Here is an 18,757-nt window from a genome sequence, read left to right on the forward strand (position 1 = left end):
TAGGGGTCAGTGTTGGGATCACAACTTTTCATTTTATACATTAATGATCTAGATGAAGGAACTGAGGGTATCCTGGCTAAGTTTGCAGATGATACAAAGATAGGTGGAGGGACAGGTAGTAGTGAGGAGGCGGGGAGGCTGCAGAAGGATTTGGACAGATTAGGAGAATGAGCAAAGAAGTGGCAGATGGAATACAACGTGGGGAAGTGTGAGGTCATGCACTTTGGTAGGAAGAATAGAGGCATAGACTATTTTCTAAATGGGGAGAGAATTCAGAAATCTGGAGTGCAAAGGGACTTGTGAGTCCTAGTCCAGGATGCTCTTAAGGTTAACTTTCAGGTTGAGTCATTAGTTAGGAAGGTAAATGCAATGTTAGCATTTATTTCGAGAGGACTAGAACATAAAAGCAGGGATGTGCTGCTGAGGCTTTATAAGGCTCTGGTCAGACCACATTTAAAATATTATGAGCAATTTTGGGCCCCGTATCTCAGTTGGTCAGCCGGGCCTGACCACCCCTTTTAATCTTCTCAGAATCACTTAGATTGTTCTCAACTTTTACACGGCAGTTTGTTCCCAATAAAGATTTCTTATTACTCTAAAACCTTGACCATCAAGGTCAATAAGCATCAGTTTTCATGGTACACCTTATCAAATGCCTTTTTTTATAAATGACCACTTATGCAAAAAAGACTATTATTGAACCCTAAGTAAATATTTGAAAAGGAAAGAGATAAAAAGGCTGCAGGTGGGCTTCAGTGCATGCGCAAAGGAGCGAATGGCTACCTGGGATTCCACTATGACCAGCAATTGCCTGTCCGAAAGATGGCTTCAATGCTGCTATTCTGCGCGCACGCGTAACGCCCCCGAAAGCGGAAGCGATTCACGGAGCAGTCGGTTTGCCCGTCCCCTCTCACCGAGCGCACTATGTCCAAGCACGCGCGGGTGGTGTTGTTATTCGGCGGTTTCGCCGCTCTTCTAGGAGCCGCCTTTTATCCTATCTACTTCCGGCCGTTGATTTACACCGAGGAATACCGTGAGTGAGAGTTGGAGTAAACCTGAGGCGGAGGAGGGAGGGAGAGAGATTGAGAAGGATCGGGCCGCTGCAGAGCCGCAGTAATCACCCTACTGGGCCCGCCCCTGCTGTGGGTGGCACCGGTGTTTCGGGGTGAAGGGTCAATGTGATGTCTTCGGGCACGTGACCGTTTAATTTAAAAGTTTATTGGTTTGGACAAACAGTAACTGGTTCGAACTCTCTCTTATACAACCTAACATTTACTTTGATGTTGTCACTGAGTGGAGGCCACGTGTCAGCAACCAGTCACAAAACCGATATAAAAGGAGCTGACATAATGTGAGATTTTTAAAACATTTTTTATTTTTTTAGTCGCTGCCTCGTGTCTGCTCCACTAAAATATTGTTACCTGTCAGACCTGTTATAATGACAGGTCATCGACCTGAAACTTCACCTCTCTGTCTCTCTCTCTCTCCACAGATGCTGAGTATTTCCAGCATTTCTCTTTTTTGTTTTTATTTCTGAATTCCAGCGTCCGCAGTATTTTGCTTTTGTGTCGCACTTCTTGTGGCTGAACAGCCATTGCTTCCTGTAACTTGATAGCAGGACAAGTCCAATGTTTTTAATCTCACAGCAGCCCAGACAGACTGTGGCAATCCTCTGTGTCCTGTTTGATTCTGATTGCTGAGCTCATCTTAAGACCCCATATCCTATCTTATCAGCGGAGCCGAGGGATCCCAACCCTCCAGGATTGGCCTGGAGTCTCCAGGAATTGAAGATCAATCTTCACGACATGGCTGTGTGCAACCGTGGAGAAATATCATAGGGATGTTAAAAAAGATTTTTTTCATTTTCTTTACCAGATATAAAAATATTGGAAATGGGATGGGGTGGGGGTGGTTGAGGTGCTGTTTGGCTGACAGTCAATCATCATCCAATTGGGTAATGAGTCTTTTTGCTTTCCAGTTGGCATAGGAAGGTAGTGTATCACAAAGATGGACGTGTTGGCTGACTAATGGCTGGAACATGGCAGCAAATTGTGTGATAAAACCTCTACTAATATATTTAAGGCTGTGTTTGCTGCCAGCACCGTGCATGCGCAATTGTGTGCTGATGACAGGCCCGTTTTAATGGCTGCTATATTAACGGAGCAATGTGCAGCAGAGCACATGTGCGGTCATCACTGGTGCTGGCAGTTGGAGCAGAAAATATTGTGAATTTATATCCTGGACTGACACTGATGACGTGTTTAACCAATTCATTGGAGTTTTTTGAAGGAGTAACATGCACAACGGATAAAAGGGAGCCTGTAGACTTACTATACTTGGATTTCCGGAAGGCATTTGATAAGGTGCCACATCAAAGATTATTACAGAAAACAAAAGTGCATGGTGTAGTGGGTAACATATTAGCATAGCTAGAAGATTGGCTGGCTGGCAGAAAACAGAGTATGCATAAATAGGTATTTTTCTGATTGGCAGGATGTGACAAGTGGCGTCCCACAGGGGTCTTTACTGGGACCTCAACTTTTCCGATTTACATCAATGACTTAGATGAGGGGAGTGAAGACGTGGTAACTAAATTTTCAGGTGACACAAAGATAGGTAGGAAAGTATGTTGTGAAGAGGACATGAGGTTGCAGATGGATATGGATAGGTTGAGTGAGTGGGCAAAGATCTGGCAAATGGAGTTTAATGTGGGAAAATGTGAAGCTGTGCACTTCAGCAGGAAGAACAAAAAAGCAAGGAAGTACTTAAATTGAGAATGGCTGCATAATTCTGAGGTGCAGAGGGATCCAGTTGTTCTAGTACGTGAGTCATAAAAAGTTAGTATGCAGGTGCAGCAAGGAATTAAGGCTAATGGAATGTTATCCTTTTTTACTAGAGGGATTGAATATAAAAGTAAGGATGTTATGCTTCAGTTATACAGGGCATTGGTGAGGCTGCACCTCAAATACTATGCAGTTTTGGTCTCGTTATTTAAAGAAGGATGTAAATGTATTGGAGGCGGTTCACAGGTGCTTTACTAGATTGGTACCTGGAATGAGTGGGCTGTCTTATGAGGAAAGGTTGGACAGATGGCTTGTTTCCACTGAACAGCCTTGACAAGGTGGAGATTGAAAGGATGTTTCCTCTTGTGGGTGAGTCCAGAACTAGAGGGCACTGTTTAAAATTAGGGGTTGCCCTTCTAGGACAGAGATGAGGAGAATTTTTTTCTCTGAAAGTTGTGTGACTTTGGAATTCTCTGCCTCAGAAGGTGGTGGAGGTGGGGTCATTGAATATTTTTAAGGCCAAGGTAGATTCTTGTTAGCCAGGGGACTCAAAGTTTATCGGGGTTAGATGGGAATGTGGAAATCCACACACAAGATGATCAGCCATGATCTTATTGAATGGCAGAGAAGGCTCGAGGGGCAGAATGGTCTCCTCCTGTTATTTGTTATTATGGATTTTGGAAGTTCCTTTTATAGGGCCTTAGATGGGGAGGATTTGCAGACTGGAAACAAACCTTTTCCTCGTGGGAGGTATTTTACTGCAGTCACGTTGGTTAGTGTTTATGAAATCTGTTTCACTATCCCAGTAATGTAAGTGGATTGTAGGTTACTATGAACATTAGACTATATTGCCTCGCCTAACACAAAGCAATCACTGACCAACATGATTGCAGTAAAATAAACCACAAGAAAAAGATTTTAGTTTCCCATAAGAAATTCCTTCCCTCCTCCTGCCACCCTGAGTTCCAGGCTGCAGGGTCCAGCAGTGACGTCATTGGATTTCTGTGCAAACGCGGACCAGTGCACATGTGGATATTGGCAATTGTCTTACGTTGGCAGGAGAGACAGTGTACATTTAATCACAGTTGGTATCCCTAGTGGGGCTATCCATCCCTACTTGCGCTAAATCACCCACTTTCACCTATCTTTCCTAAAGTGCGGTGCCCAGCTTTGGACCTTCCTTCCATCATAACGTCAGAAGTTGGGAGGTTCACTGATGATTGCGCAATGTTCAGCACCATTCACGACTGCTCAGGTACTGAAGCAGTCCATGTCCAAATGCAGAAGACCTGGACAATATCCAGGCTTGGGCTGACAAGTAGCAAGTAACATTTATGCCACACAAGTGCCAGGTAATAACCATCACCGACAAACGAGAATTCAGTGGCATTATCATTCTGAATCCCCCACTGTCAACATCCTGGGGGTTACCATTGACCAGAAACTGAACTGGACTAGCCATATAAATACTGTGGCTACAAGAGGGGTCAGAGTCTAGGAATCATGTGATGAGTAACTCACCTCCTGACTCCCCAAAGCCTGTCCACAAGATGCAAGTCAGGAGTGTGATGGAACACTCCCCAGTTGCCTGGATGAATGCAGCCCCAACAACACTCAAGAAGCTTGACACCATCCAGGACAAAGCAGCCCACTTGATTGGCATCCCTTCCAAAAACATTCACTCCCTTCACCATCAACGCACATTGACAACAGTGTGTACCATCTACAAGGTGCACTGCAGGAACTCACCAAGCCTCCTTAGACAGCACCTTCCAAACCCACAACCACTACCATCTAGAAGGACAAAGACAGCAGTCACATGGGAACACCACCACTTGGGAGTTCGCCTCCAAACTACTCACCATCCTGACTTGGAAATATATCGGCATTCCTTCACTGTTGCTGGGTTAAAATCCTGGAACTCCCTCCCCTATAGCACTGTGGGTGTACCTAGCCACTTGGACTGCAGTGGTTCAAGAAGGCAGCTCAACACCACCTTTTCAAAGGCATGTTGGGATGGACAATAAATGCTGATCTAGCCAGTGACACCCATATCCTTTGAATTAATTTGTAAAAAGAACACCATTCCAGCTGTAACCAATCTAGTGTTTTACATAGGTTTAGCACATCCTCCTGACTTTAACCCTGCTCTCCTTCAAATCCCCTGAATCCCTGATGCTTTATTAACTGTTTTGTTTATCTTTCTTGCCAGATTTGTGCAGTTTGTTCAGCCCCCACATGTCTCTGTTCTTACACCCCTTCAAATTTATCATTTAGCGTGTATTGTCTCTTGTTCTTCTCAGCAAAATGTATCACCTCATTTTTCTGCAATGAATTTCATCTGCCATATATCTGCCCATTCCACATGCCCGCCTGCATCCTCTTACTAACTTCTTCATTGTTCACTTTACTACACCTTGTGCAATCTGCAAAAGTTGAAATTGTGCCCTGAATCCCCCAAGTCTAAAATGTTATTGTAGATCAGAAACAAGTGTTCCTAGTGCTGAACCCTGACAGCACAATTGTGTATCTCTCACATTTTGAAATTAGTCATTTATCACAACTTAATGTTTTCTATAAATACAGAAGCAAAATACTGCTGATTCTGGAAAATGCTGGAAATAACTCAACAGGTCAGGCAGCATCTGTGGAGAGAGAAACAGAATTAACGTTTCAGGTCAATTTTGAGGATGTTTTCTAACCTTAAGCCAATTTTATATCCATACTTCCATTACCCCTTTTATTCCCTGGGCTTCAATTCTGCTAACAGGCCTAATATGTGTGACTTTGTTAAACACCTTTTGAAAGTCGACAAACCTAACTGGATCAACTATATAAATATCGTGGCTACAAGACCAGGTCAGAGGCTGGGAATTCTGTGGGGAGTCTTCTGACTCCCCAAAGCCTGACAATCATCTGCAAGGCACAAGTCAGGAGTGTGATGGAATACTCTCCACTTTTCAGGATGAGTCAGGCTGTAACAACACACACATGAAGCATGACACCATCGAGGACAAAGCAGTCTGCTTTATTATTCACCAACTTAAATATTCGTTCTGTGCACCCCATGTGCACTGTGGCAGCAGCGCATATCATTTACAAGATCTGCTGCAGCAACTTGCCAAGCCTCCTTTGATAGCACCTTCCAAACCCACGATCTCTACCACGTAGAAGGACAAGGGCAGCAGACCACCTGGAAGTTCCTCTCCAGATCACACATCATCCCATCATTGTTCCTTTACTGTTGCTGGGTCAAAATCCTGGAACTCCCTGCCTAACAGCACTGTGGCTGTATCTACACCACGTGGACTGCAGCGGTCAAGAAGGTAGCTAAAGGGCAATTAGGGATGGGCAATAAATGCTGGCCTTGCCAGTGATGCTCATATCCCAAAAACAAATTTAAAGAAGCACAATGTCAACTGCAATTGCGCTGAAAAACTCAATCAAATTGGTCAAATATGGTTTGCCCTTAACAAATCCATGTAGACTTTCCTTTATTGGTTCATGATTGTCCAGATAGCTGTTAATTCTCGCCTAAATTATTTTCTAAATGCTTTCCCACCACTGATGTTAAACTGACTGGCCTGTGATTGCCAGATTTAACCTTCCTGCCCCCACCCCATTTATGTGAACAAGTGTGCAACATTTGCAATCCTTCAGCCCTCTGGCATCACCCCTGTATCTAAGAATTGGAAGGTTGTGGCTAACACCAACAAATCTCACATGAAAACAGATCTTTTTCTCCCGGCTACTAAAAGTGAACAAAAATCATTGGTGGTTGTATAGAGCAGGTGAAGCCATTATGTCGTTGTCCTGACTCTTATGCTAATCCTGCAAACTACATGATCTTACTCACGTCAGATGATTTTTGTTGGTTGTCTTGTAAAACTACTTGTTCTGAATATTTCTACTTCACAGTAAGTCCTACAGTCACACATACAGAAACAGGATCAGACCATTATTGTCTTGGAGTGAATAAATAATTACTTTACACAACTGTTTTTCAACAGAGCAGGAACAAAAGGTGAACAGAACTGGAATAAAGCAGGAGGAAATTCAACCTGGAGGTGAGTATTCAGGAGGTTGGTGCTCAGTCATTGATTATTCTCATTCAGGAATAAAGCCTAATTTGGAATATTGATTTTTTTTGCCTCTAAATTACTTTGTCAAGACAAATGATTGTGTTTACTGAGTAAAATTGCAAAGTCTACAAATAACTGAGTAAACTGGTTTTGTTTTTATTTCATACATCCAATCCTTTAGCTGGATAATTTTTTGCTGTTGTGTCTGGCATTGCTTTTCTTAAATTTGTAGTATTTGTTATTTTGATCCGTTCTTCTGAAAAAGCAGCAAATGCCACATAACAATACTGTTGCCTTTGTTACTTTGATGGTTTGCTACAAACCATATTCAGTTGGCTCATTATACACAAACATTTGTTGATGCTTTCTACTCGTTAAACAGTAAATACACCAGGTTTTCATATAAGGACATCTATGTGCTGTAAACTGAAATCCATTTGGTCTTCTGTTTCTGGGCTGCAAACATTTATATTTCCAAGTAGTTTGTGGGACGGAAAAAGACTGCAATCCAGGTAATAAGGTACAACACCCATAGCATTGATATTCCTACCACTGTTGCCTAAAGGTATAACTGGTGCCATTGGCACTGTAATAGGCTTTACACAAAATAATTTTTACATGAAAGTCTTCAACAAAATGTCCACTTTGGTGAATTCTGTAAAAAGGAGATTTAGTTAAAATCAATATGAATATCGGTGTCCGTAAGGATTCTGTGATGGTCATTTCTGCTAATGCTTTCATGGGCAGATGTATCTACATCAGATAGACTGGTGTGAATGAGGTAGAATAGGTTTTCCCTTGTGCTTCCCTTGTTCCCTAACTACCTGCAGCAGCCTGTCTGACAGCTGTGTCCTTTGGGACTTGGCCAGCTAAATCAGTACTGGTGTTATCGAACCACTCTTGGTGATAGAATTCAAGTTCCCGACTCAGAGTACATTCTGTGCCGGTGTTGCCCTCAATGTTTCATCCAAGTGGTGTTAAATATGGAGGAGTACTTATTCATTAGCTGAGGGAGGATAGTAGATTTATTGGCAAGAGGTTTCGTTTTGCATGTTTGACCTGATGCCATGAGATGGCAGGTCTCTCGGACAGACAATACCCTTGATGTTCAATTGCATTACCATCACTGAATCCCCCACTATCAACATCCTGTGGGTTACCATTGACCAGAAACTGAACTGGACTAGCCATATAAATACTGTGGCTACAAGAGGGGTCAGAGTCTAGGAATCATGTGATGAGTAACTCACCTCCTGACTCCCCAAAGCCTAACACAAGTCAGGAGTGTGATGGAATACTCCCATTTGCCTGGCTGGGTGCAGCCCCAACAACACTCGAGAAGCTTGACACCATCCAGGACAAAGCAGCCCACTTGATTGGCACCATATCCACAAACATTCATTCCCTCCACCACTGATGCACAGTAACAGCAGTGTGTCCTATCTACAAGATGCACTGCAGTAACTCACCAAGGCTCCTTAGACAGCACCTTTCAAACCCCCAACCACTCCCATCTGGAAGGACAAGGGCAGAAGATAGATGGGGACACCATCACCTGAAAGTTCCCCTCCAAGCCACTCACCATCCTGACTTGGGAATATATCGCCATTCCTTCACCTTTGCTGGGTCAAAATTCTGGAACTCCCTTTCCAACAGCACTGTGGGTGTACCTACACCACATGAACTGTAGTGGTTCAAGAAAGTAGCTCACCACCACCTTCTCAAGGGCAATTAGGGATGGGCAATAAATGCTGACCTAGCCAGTGACGCCCACATCCCTGGGATGAATTTAAAAAAATTGTGATGGAGGAGTCTGTGCATTGGCTGAAATTTAATGCAAGGCCTTTAGTGAGGAGATGGACGTGCCTTTGTTGTGTCTGGAGCCTAGGTTATCCATCCAGTTTTATTATTCTAGTTTTTGATAATGGTTTGATACAACTGAGTGGTTTGCTCAGCCATTTCAGAGGGCAGTTAGGAATCAAACACATTGTTGTGGTTCTGGAGTCACATAGGCCAGACCAGATAAAGAAGACAGATTTCCTTCCCTTAAGGGCATCAGTGAACCTAATGTTCAGTTTTTTTATTCCAGATTTATTTAATTAACTCAACTTAAATTCTCCAGCTGCTGTGGTGGGATTTGGCTTTGAATTATTGGTTAGGCCTCTAGGTTACTGGTCCATTAACATTACCACATTACTACTATATCTGTGGTTCATTCTTGGCATTATAAGATAACTCAGTTCCATTCAAGTAAAATATCACTTGACAGCTAACGTTTAATTCTCTAATCTCTAGTTCATATTTTAAATTTGCCTATCTTCCTGAATGTGAATACATTGAGAGCATAACCTAATTTGTCACGATCCCCACTTGACAATTTTTTGTCTACTTTATTTAAAGGAATGAAAGTCTGGTCTGACCCATTCAATAGGAAGTAATCTCACCATTGATCATGAAGAATCCCAGAGGCTGACTATTTTTTGCTAATTATTTTTTGAGTGATGTGGAAAAGAAATTGCCATTGGCTGCAACTCATTACTTCAGTCTTTTCAAGATAAGATTTACACTGTTTGAAATGTGTTTTTGCAAAATTCCCCACATTTGTAGTGTTGGATTGTTGTGACTTTCTCCCACATGACGTAGTCACAGCTAAATGTGACATTTTTCTGGAATCATGTGAATGTAAAGGTACTGTTTGATTTTTATTTCTCAATCATTGGCTATGTTGTCTTACATTTGTATACTGCAGTGACTCCACCTAATTTCACAAATTTATCAAGATGTTTATTTATGCAATAATTGCAACAAACTGCAAATGTATGGACACTATATTTAATGTTAAATCTTTAAAAAGTCATTAGCCCTTATCCTGATGAACAACAGAACTTTAATTGATGAGGCCTTAAGGATTAATAATAGGTTCACAGATATTCCAGTGATAGTCACGAAAAAATTGCAAATTACTTGTCAATTTCATCAACTTCTTGTCCAATATCTTGGAGAACTAACAGTCCTCGAAGTTTCATATTTATGCAGATCTGTTTTAAAACCTTACAAGTAATTAAAATAAGAAGAGTCTGAAATAAATCATGTGAACATTCCAAGTGGATAACAGAACATGTTACAGTGTCAAGTTTGTGCAATACAGCAAAACACCATTCTGTAATATGACAAAACTTCCCTACCTGTAAGTTTTCCCTGTGTTTCACAGGGGAAGAAAGAGTCAAGTTGAAGGAAAAGCTACTGAACTAGCAAGGATGTGTGCTGTCCTTTTCTAACTGATCTCCTTCTTGTACTTTCTACTTGTAATACACTACTTGAATGTGTGTTTTGCCTGAAGGATGTGTGCTATGAAGCTTTTTATTGAATAAAAAATATATTATGGTAACAATCACCTGACAATTGCTTTGTTACAGAGGGGTACACAACATTGTTTATGATTTTCATTTACAAACGTGCACAGTTGGGTTTCAAGGAACAATATAAAGTAAAACTATTATGTACAAGAAAACAACCTTGCAATTTAGAATACTAGGATGGCAAGTTCCAGGAACTGCCAGTTGTTAGTCATTTAGTGCAGTAAAAAGTAAATTAATTACTTAAAAATGACTTGGAGTTACTTAACCAAAAGGAAAGTTCAGCAAAAGAGCTTGTACTTCAGATCTAAATCCAATGGCCTAGTTTTTAATTAATGATCACACAACTATCCTTCTATACAAAATACTTTGAGCCTTGTACTGAGCTTGCACCTATAATAAAATGCCCCCTCAAATTCATAACACCTCAATATTGTGTGTGTAAGAGAACATGTTTTGTGGCTGAAATAATCACGATCATGTTGCACAATTAGATAACTCCTCATCAAGATGGTAGCTGCAAGAAATGGAAGAAAATACCATATTGGTACACAAGGGGGTGCTGTTCTGAGACTGCAGTTATTGTTGGGGCAGAGTTGCTATGCTATGTGACTTTGAAATGCTTGATGCTGAAACTGATAATTTGACCAGGACCTAGGGATTTCTAATTGCTAAATATAAATTGTGCCTCTGAAAGTGATAGATCATGGGAATTGTAATTATCAGTTATTGGACCTGCGATATCTAGAATACAGGATGACACCCACCAAACAGCTAGAAAAAAATATTGAGCTGGCATCCCTGTTGACAAATTTTGTCTGTGTGCATGAGAAGAGAAGGGCTACGTCAAAGTTATGGTTTTCTCTGGGAATTACATTTTGTAGATCAGAGCAGAAAATTGCAAAGGGTCATTGATAGATTAAGTGAGTGGGTAAAACTGGTAGATGCGGTTTAATATTGGGAAGCACAAGGACCTAAGAGACAGAGATCAGAGTATTTTCAAAATGATGAGAAGCCAGAAACTGGATGAGAACAGAGATTTGACTAATACAGATAGTACTAAAAGCTAGTGGACAGGTACAAAAATATAATTAAAAGGGCTAGTGGAATGACGGCTTTTATTTCAAAGGTGTTGGGAATTATGTTCCAGTTCTTTAGACCTCTGGTTACACCACATCTTGACTGATTTCAGCTCTGGGCATGATACTTCAGGAAGGTTATATTGGCCAGCACAGTTTTGCCAAAATAATACTGGAGCTGAAAGGGTTAAATTGTGAGTACAGGTTGAACAAAGATTAGGGGATGATATAATTGAGGTGTTTAATATGAACAAAAGATTTGATAGGATGGATAGAGAAACTATTTCCTCTTGTGGGAAAGTCGACAAGAAGAGGACATAACCTTAAAATTCAAAGCAGGCCACTTGAATGAAGTCAGGAAGCAGTTCTTCATAAAGGGCATTGGAAATTTGGAACTCATTCCTCCAAAAAGCTGTCAACGTGAGGTCAATTGAAAATTTCACAACTGAGATTGATAGATTTTTGTTAAGTAACGGTATTACAAGATATGGAACCCAATGGGGATAAGATACAGATCAGCCATGATCTAATTGAATGGTGAAATTGCCTTGAGGGGCAAAATGGCCTACATCTGTCCCTGCATTTCTGTAGTGGTGGGGGTGGGGTGGGATTAATGTTTGAGCTGCTTTACTGCTAAACTCATCCAGGACCAGACAGTGTTAAGAGTCTGCCTGTTCATTAACCTGGTTGTTGGAGACTATGTGGATGGTTCCTGATCCAGTCCATTGACAGTTCCAACAAGAACTTCAAATTAATCTTAGACAATAAAGGGGAAACAAGTATGAATGAGGAAAACTATTTGCTTGTAGAATGAATACGATGAAATGAAACATAGGAGGGAGAGGAAAATAATTGAGGTTTTGAAAGAGAAAAACAAAATAACTTACGCTTCACAAAATTTGCTGTAAATGCAAGATTATCAATGTTATAAATCCAACTACAAAACCTGTATAAGTAAAATGAATATTTTTTTTACCTTCAGTTATGTTGATATGGCTTCATAAATTTGTTGCATTATACAGTCACACAAATCCCTGTAGTACTTAGGCTGCAATTAGACTGCGGTAAGCAGCAAAATTTCATTTCAGGTCCACAAATCCATGGGAGAACTGCTAGCAGTTTACTTGATTGCTTTAGATATGACATTTTATTCCAAAAAAGTGGATTATAGTGAATAAACTATTCTTAAAGTGCCTTCAACATAGTGTAAATGTCCCAAGGTACTTCACAGGAGAGTTCTCAAACAAAACGTGACACCAAGACACACACAAGGAGACATTAATACAAGTATCCAAAAGTTCGGTCACCAACGTAAGTTTTAAGGAGCACCTTGATTCTGCAATATTTGTATAATAAAGTTGGGCTGCTGCAGTTTTAGCATTTTGCATTGTGAGCATTGAACCTGACTCAGCGTTCAGGAAGCTGAAACAGCTAGTTGATTTGCAAATAGTCAGTATTGCTGCATCATGATTATCTGGAGTCTGTTTAAATTGGTATTTAAACCATTTGTGTATTTTTGAGGCCTTGACAAATAATGCCCTGAAATAAACCACAGAGACCACCTGGTGATAGCGTTACACAGTACACTGTCACTTGGCACTTAACTGTCACTCATGTTGAATGACGTCACCATTAATTGAGTTGACATGATCTGCACTCTGCTGAGTGTGGACCCTTTGCCAATGTCAGCACTAACTCAAGACTATGATCTCCCATAGCTCCTTCACTGATGACACACGAGCTGTTGAGGGACCAGACTGAGGGGACCTCAGGGGAGAGTGAGCTCTGAGGAAACACTGTCATATACCCTTGCATAGCACAGACACATCATCATGGGTCCTGGAGATGAGATAGCTAGATTGTCACATGCTGAGGGGCATATCACATGAGCAGAAGCAGGTGCTAGAAGCAAGAACAGTTATAGAGAGTTTCTGTCAAAGGGCGCAGGATACTCCAAGCTTTGCTCAGCTGCACACATGCTGAGCGATGCATCATGCCAATCAGCGGCATGATGTCTCAAGCATTCGCACTGATGTCCGCCTCCATGGAAAGAGTGAGCAGCTGCATGGAGAATCAGATACAGTTGGCCACTTGAGTGCATGCTGGTACAGATCAACTGCCTGCACACTGACTTTACACAGGATGGAGGGAAACCTTACTGTGGCACTCAATGCCTCACTGGCAAACAGTAAAATGCTTTCCAGCTCTCTGCTAGGAGCGAATTATGGGTAGGCCATGAGAGGGAGGAGGAAGAATAAATGTAAGTGGAGGCTCTTCTCAAGGTGCTCCTACTTCTCATTCCTTGCCCCCACCCGCACCATGTCCCACCCTCAGCTAGAGCTTCACACGCTGTTTCCTGCTCTAATGACTGCTTGCCCCTCCACAGGTGCAGATGGGGCTGCCTTTGGCAGGGCCTTCATAGGCTCCAAAACCAATAGGATGCCTACCACGGATATCTCATTTTTCTGACCAAGGGAACAAGCACCCTGTCTTTAGCTCTGCTGAAGCCACGTGGCTTAACGCTTATAGAAGTTTTATGAAGTGAAAGAAAGATGTCATAATTGCTCCAGGGATTCACTTGTGTCTTTCGAACTCTAAATGTTGTTTCATTTGTGAAATTGTAAAGGGGGGAAGTTTTTAATGTACTTTTCACTCTTCATTGCTGTATTCCAATTCCCCGACAGACAAAAGGCTTATTCAGAATGGCACAGCCAGGGTGGAGTACTTGTGAACTCTGCACTGGTGATGGAACAATTTATGACAATGGAAATGATTTGTACAGGGGTATGAGTGCCTAGATTGTTCAGGATTACAGTTCCATGTAACTTTAGGCTTGTTCATTATCTAAACTGTTCTTCTTTGGGGCTGATACAGGATTCTCTGGCAGATGTGCAGCTGCAGTCACCCGGGAAACCCTACATCCAGGTCATCTTTCTTCTCCTTTTCCTCCTCCTAGAAAGATGACAAGTGGTCTGCAGCTTCCTCCTCCTGCATCGATATTCTCTGCAGTGCCACGTTGTCCAAGGTACAGCAGACCACAATCATATTGGAGAGCCTTGCTGGTGCATTTTGGGATTGTCAGATTTTTCTAGGTATCTGAATCTCATTTTCAGCAATCAAATGGCTTGCTCAATAATCGCCCTTATGTTGATGTGGCTCCTATTGTGCCTTTCTTCAGCATCATTGCCAGGGCTCCTGACAGCTGTCATCAGCCGAGTCCTCTGTGGCTAGCCCTTATGACCAAGAAACCACCTGCTCACTCTGCTCAGAGGTACAAACAACTGTGTTGAACTTTACTGGTGCAGGATGTAGGAGCCATCGCAGCTTCCAGGAAATCTTGCGCACATATGCATTATGACCTGATGGTGATCACAAACCATCTGCACAGTGAGGGAGTGCAATCCCTTCTGATTGACAAACACTGCAGGATTAGCTGATGATGCCTTGCCATATGTGTCAATGATCCCCTGAACCTCTGGAAGTTCAGCCACTGCAGCAAAGGCAAGAGCTCTGTCTGACTGGCCTCATCAATGTCAAAAGTGCACATATTGGGCAGTCTCAGCATATATAGCATATGTGAATTGGGAGAAGAACTTGTAGGCTGCCGATTGTGATATCCTGCAGATATCCCCAGCTGATGCCTGGAAGGAGCCACAGGTGAAAAAATTCAATGCTGTGGTGACTTGACAGTCGCTAGCAATAAGTGCCCACCTGACTCAGAGGGAAGTCGCATGTCAGCAACGAGCTGCCACAAGAGCCTGAGTTTCATATAGCACTGTTCCTCAGTCATGTGGGGAAAGCTGATTCTCTCTGTCTGTGCACCCTGTTTGGGGATACCGCTTCCTTTCAGCTGAAGCTGTCTCCTTCCCGTCTGTCCTGTGGAGCATCACATGGCTATGGAGAAGGCAGCTGCTGTGGGCCTTGTAGCCGTTATTGCTGCTGTTGATGTTAGCATGGTTGATCCTTGTGTTCCTTTTCAGAGGTCAATATAATGGCTATATCAGCTGCTCCCATTCTGCAGAGGGCTAAGAGCAGATAATTTATATCAAGATGACTGAGGTGCAAGTTAAGATAAGTGACTTCCAATAATTTGTTTTTACCCTGTAAATCAGGGAAATCATGCATTCAAGACATGTGCTGAGAACATAAACCTTTTCTACCGGTATGGCTGCAACTGTTCCCATTTCTCTATTTAAACACTTTCTAGCATATCAGTTTCAATTCTCAATGACTTCTTGCAAACTGGCAAGGTCCACACAGCTCGGGAAATCCGTGGCCTGGCTGTTAAAGCCAGATTCAAAGGTTAAATTGCCATTTAATTGGTTTTTAACATATTTAAACATCTGACATAGAAACAGAAAATAGGAGCAGGGGTAGGCCATTCGGCCCTTCGAGTCTGCTCTGTCATTCTTAATGATCATGGCTGATCATCCATCTCAATAGCCTGTTCTTGCTTTCTCTCCATATCCTTTGATCCCTTTCACCCCAAGAGCTATATCTAATTCCTTCTTCAAAACATACAATGTTTTGGCTTGAACTATTTTCTGTGGTAGTGAATTCCACAGACTCACCACTCTCTGGGTGGAGAAATTTCTCCTCATCTCAGTCCTAAATGGTCTACCCTGTATCCTCAGACTGTGACCCCTGGTTCTGGACTCCCCCACCATTAGGAATATCGTTCCTGCATCTACACTGTCTAGTCCTGTTAGAATTTTATAGGTTTCTATGAAATCCCCCCTCATTCTTCTGAACTCCAGAGGATATAATCCTAACCAACTCAATCTCTCCTCATATGTCAGTCCCGCCATCCCAGGAATCAGTCTGGTGAACCTTCGCTGCGCTCCCTCTATGGCCACCTTTCCTATTTTACTTTTGCACCAGAGAGGAGTAAACAATTGTTGCAATTCACCCATGCGCTCTTTGAACATTTGCCATTGCCTATCCACCATCATCCCTTTAAGTAACGTCTCCCAATCCATCATAGCCAACTCGCGTCTCATACCATCGTAGTTTCCTTTATTAAGATTCTGGACCCTAGTCTCAGAATCAGCTACGTCACTCTCCATCTTGATGAAAAATTCTATCATATTATGGCCACTCATCCCCAAGGGGCCTCACACAACTAGATGGCCAATTATTCCTTTCTCATTACACAATACCCAGACTAGGATGGCCTGTTCTCTAGTTGGTTCCTCAACGTATTGGTCCAGAAAACCATCCTGTTTCCACTCCAGGAATTCCTCCTCTACAGTATTGTTACTAATTTGATTAGCCCAATCTATATGCAGATTAAAGTTACCCGTAATTACAGATGTTCCTTTATTGCCTGCGTCTCTCATTTACTGTTTAATGCCATTCCCAACCTCATCACTACAGTTTGGGGGGTCTATATATAACCTCCACTAACGTTTTTTTCCCCTTAGTGTTTCTCAGCTCTACTCATACAGATTCCTATAGTAGGAGCTAATATGTTTCCTCACTATTACGTTAATTTCCTCTTTAACCAGCAATGCAACTCCCCACTGCCTTTTCCTTTTTGTCTGACCTTCTAAAATACTGAATACCCCTGGATGTTCAGTTCCCATCCCTGGAAACCCTGCAGCCATGTCTCCGTAATCCTGACTATATCATACCTGTTTACATCTATTTGCATGGTTAATTCATCCACTTTATTGCAAATGCTCCTTGCATTAAGGCACAAAGCCTGAGGCTTGTATTTTTAACATTACTTGTCCCGTTCGCACTATTTTTCACTGACACCCTGTTTGATTCTTGCCCTCATTTCTCTGCCTATCACTTTTCTTATTCCCCTTTTTCTCTTTTGTTCTTATCTTTGATTTCCCTTCCTCTGACTCTTTGCATAGGTTCCCATCCCCCTGCCATTTTAGTATAAACCCTCCCCAAACACTCTAGCAAATATCCCCCTAGGACATCAGTCCCTGGCCTGCCCAGGTGTAATCCATCCAGTTTGTACTGGTCCCACCTCCCTAGAACCAGTCCCGATGTCCCAGGAATCTGAAGCCCTCCACCTCACACCATCACTTCAGCCACGTATTCATCCGATATATCCTGTTATTTTACTCTGACTAGCACATGGCACTGGTAGTAATCCTTTGAGGTCTTACTTTTCAACTTACTTCCTAACTCCCTATATTCTGCTTTTAGGACCTCATCCTTTTTTTACCTATGTCATTTGTACCAATGTGTACCGCAACTACTGGCTGTTAACCCTCCCCCTTCAGAATGTCCTGTAGCTGCTCTGAGATATCCTTGACCTGAGCACCAGGGAGGCAACATACCATCCTGGAGTCTTGTTTTAGGCCACAGAAACACTTATTTATTCCCCTTACAACTGAATCACCTTTACTGTTGCATTCCCGCACTTTTTACTCCTCCCCTATGCAGCAGAGCCAACCGTGGTGCAACGAATTTGGCTGTTGCTGCTTTCCCCGAGATGCCATTCCCCCTGGTAATATCCAAAGCAGTGCAGACCTGCTGAGTTTTTCCAGGTAATTCTGTTTTTGTTTTAGATTTCCAGCATCCGCAGTTTTTTGTTTTTATCCAAAGCAATATGTCTGTTTTGCAGGGAAATAGCTACTGGAGATTCGTGCCTTGCCTGCCTAGTCTTCTTGCTCTGCCTGGTCACCCATTCCCTTCCTGCCTGTGAACTGTGCAAATAGATGTAAACAGGACTCTTAGCCTGCAGCATGACCACCTTTCTATATGTGCTATCCACGATACTCTCCACCTCACAGGAGGCTCCAGTGTCCCCAGCTGCCATTCCAGCTCTGAAACACAGGCTTGCAGTAGCTGAAGCTGGAGACACTTCCTGCACACATGCTGGCCCCGGGCACTGGAAATGTTCCTGGCTTCCCACAGTCATCAGGAGGAGCACACCATGGCTTTGAGCTGTCCTGCCATGACTTACCCCTTTAAATTAAATTAAACCTTTTGGAAGATACTTAATATCAAATATTCTAGGGCCCTTCTTCCCTCTCCTCATTGTTATAGAGTATAGCCCTTACAAACGATGAACCTCAAAATAAGACCTTAAAAACTATAAGCGATAAAAGTAGTAAATACTTACCCAACTATACTCAAAGGACCACGTTATTCCCTCCTCAGTGAACTCCCTCAGTCACCAAACTCCAACTTAAGGACTCTACTGCAGCCTCAAGCAGCACTCCAGTGTAGACCGTAAGATGGCCTGTTTTTATACTCTCTGAATCTAGCCCCTGAAAACCTGTTTAAGCCAGTTATCTAATTAATTAGATCTAATTAATTAATCTAATTTGTTGCTGCAAGCAGAGCCTGTATAAGCCCTGTTTTAAAGCTGGCCTAAAACTCACCTGACGATGTTGAGTCATTGTCCGGTGAGGTGATGGATCCCCTGGTGCCCTCCGCTGACTCTCCCCTCATCCCCCCACGGGAACTCCAGGACTTTTTAGCGAGCAATC

At 42.4% G+C, this 18,757-nt stretch overlaps 1 protein-coding gene across 1 annotated transcript; it reads left to right on the forward strand.

Annotated features, from left to right (window-relative positions):
• The first annotated feature begins 871 nt into the window (after nucleotides 1-871).
• smim20 (small integral membrane protein 20) lies at nucleotides 872-10,253 on the forward strand. The gene is made up of 3 exons (XM_041189247.1): nucleotides 872-1,033; nucleotides 6,794-6,850; nucleotides 9,266-10,253. The coding sequence occupies exons 1-3, from the start codon at nucleotides 925-927 to the stop codon at nucleotides 9,301-9,303; spliced, it is 204 nt and encodes a 67-aa protein (XP_041045181.1). The 5' UTR covers nucleotides 872-924; the 3' UTR covers nucleotides 9,304-10,253.
• The last annotated feature ends 8,504 nt before the right edge of the window (nucleotides 10,254-18,757 follow it).

Source organism: Carcharodon carcharias, chromosome 1 (genome assembly GCF_017639515.1).
Source record: "Carcharodon carcharias isolate sCarCar2 chromosome 1, sCarCar2.pri, whole genome shotgun sequence".
NCBI lineage: Eukaryota > Metazoa > Chordata > Chondrichthyes > Lamniformes > Lamnidae > Carcharodon > Carcharodon carcharias.

What these genes read in the sequence shown, in the direction of transcription:
- smim20 (XM_041189247.1), top strand. Translation starts at nt 925, where the DNA reads ATGTCCAAGCACGCGCGGGTGGTGTTGTTATTCGGCGGTTTCGCCGCT. An exon ending in GATTTACACCGAGGAATACC is followed by an intron (nt 1,034 to 6,793) that starts GTGAGTGAGAGT and finishes GTTTTTCAACAG; the next exon opens with AGCAGGAACAAAAGGTGAAC. An exon ending in GGAGGAAATTCAACCTGGAG is followed by an intron (nt 6,851 to 9,265) that starts GTGAGTATTCAG and finishes CTTTATTTAAAG; the next exon opens with GAATGAAAGTCTGGTCTGAC.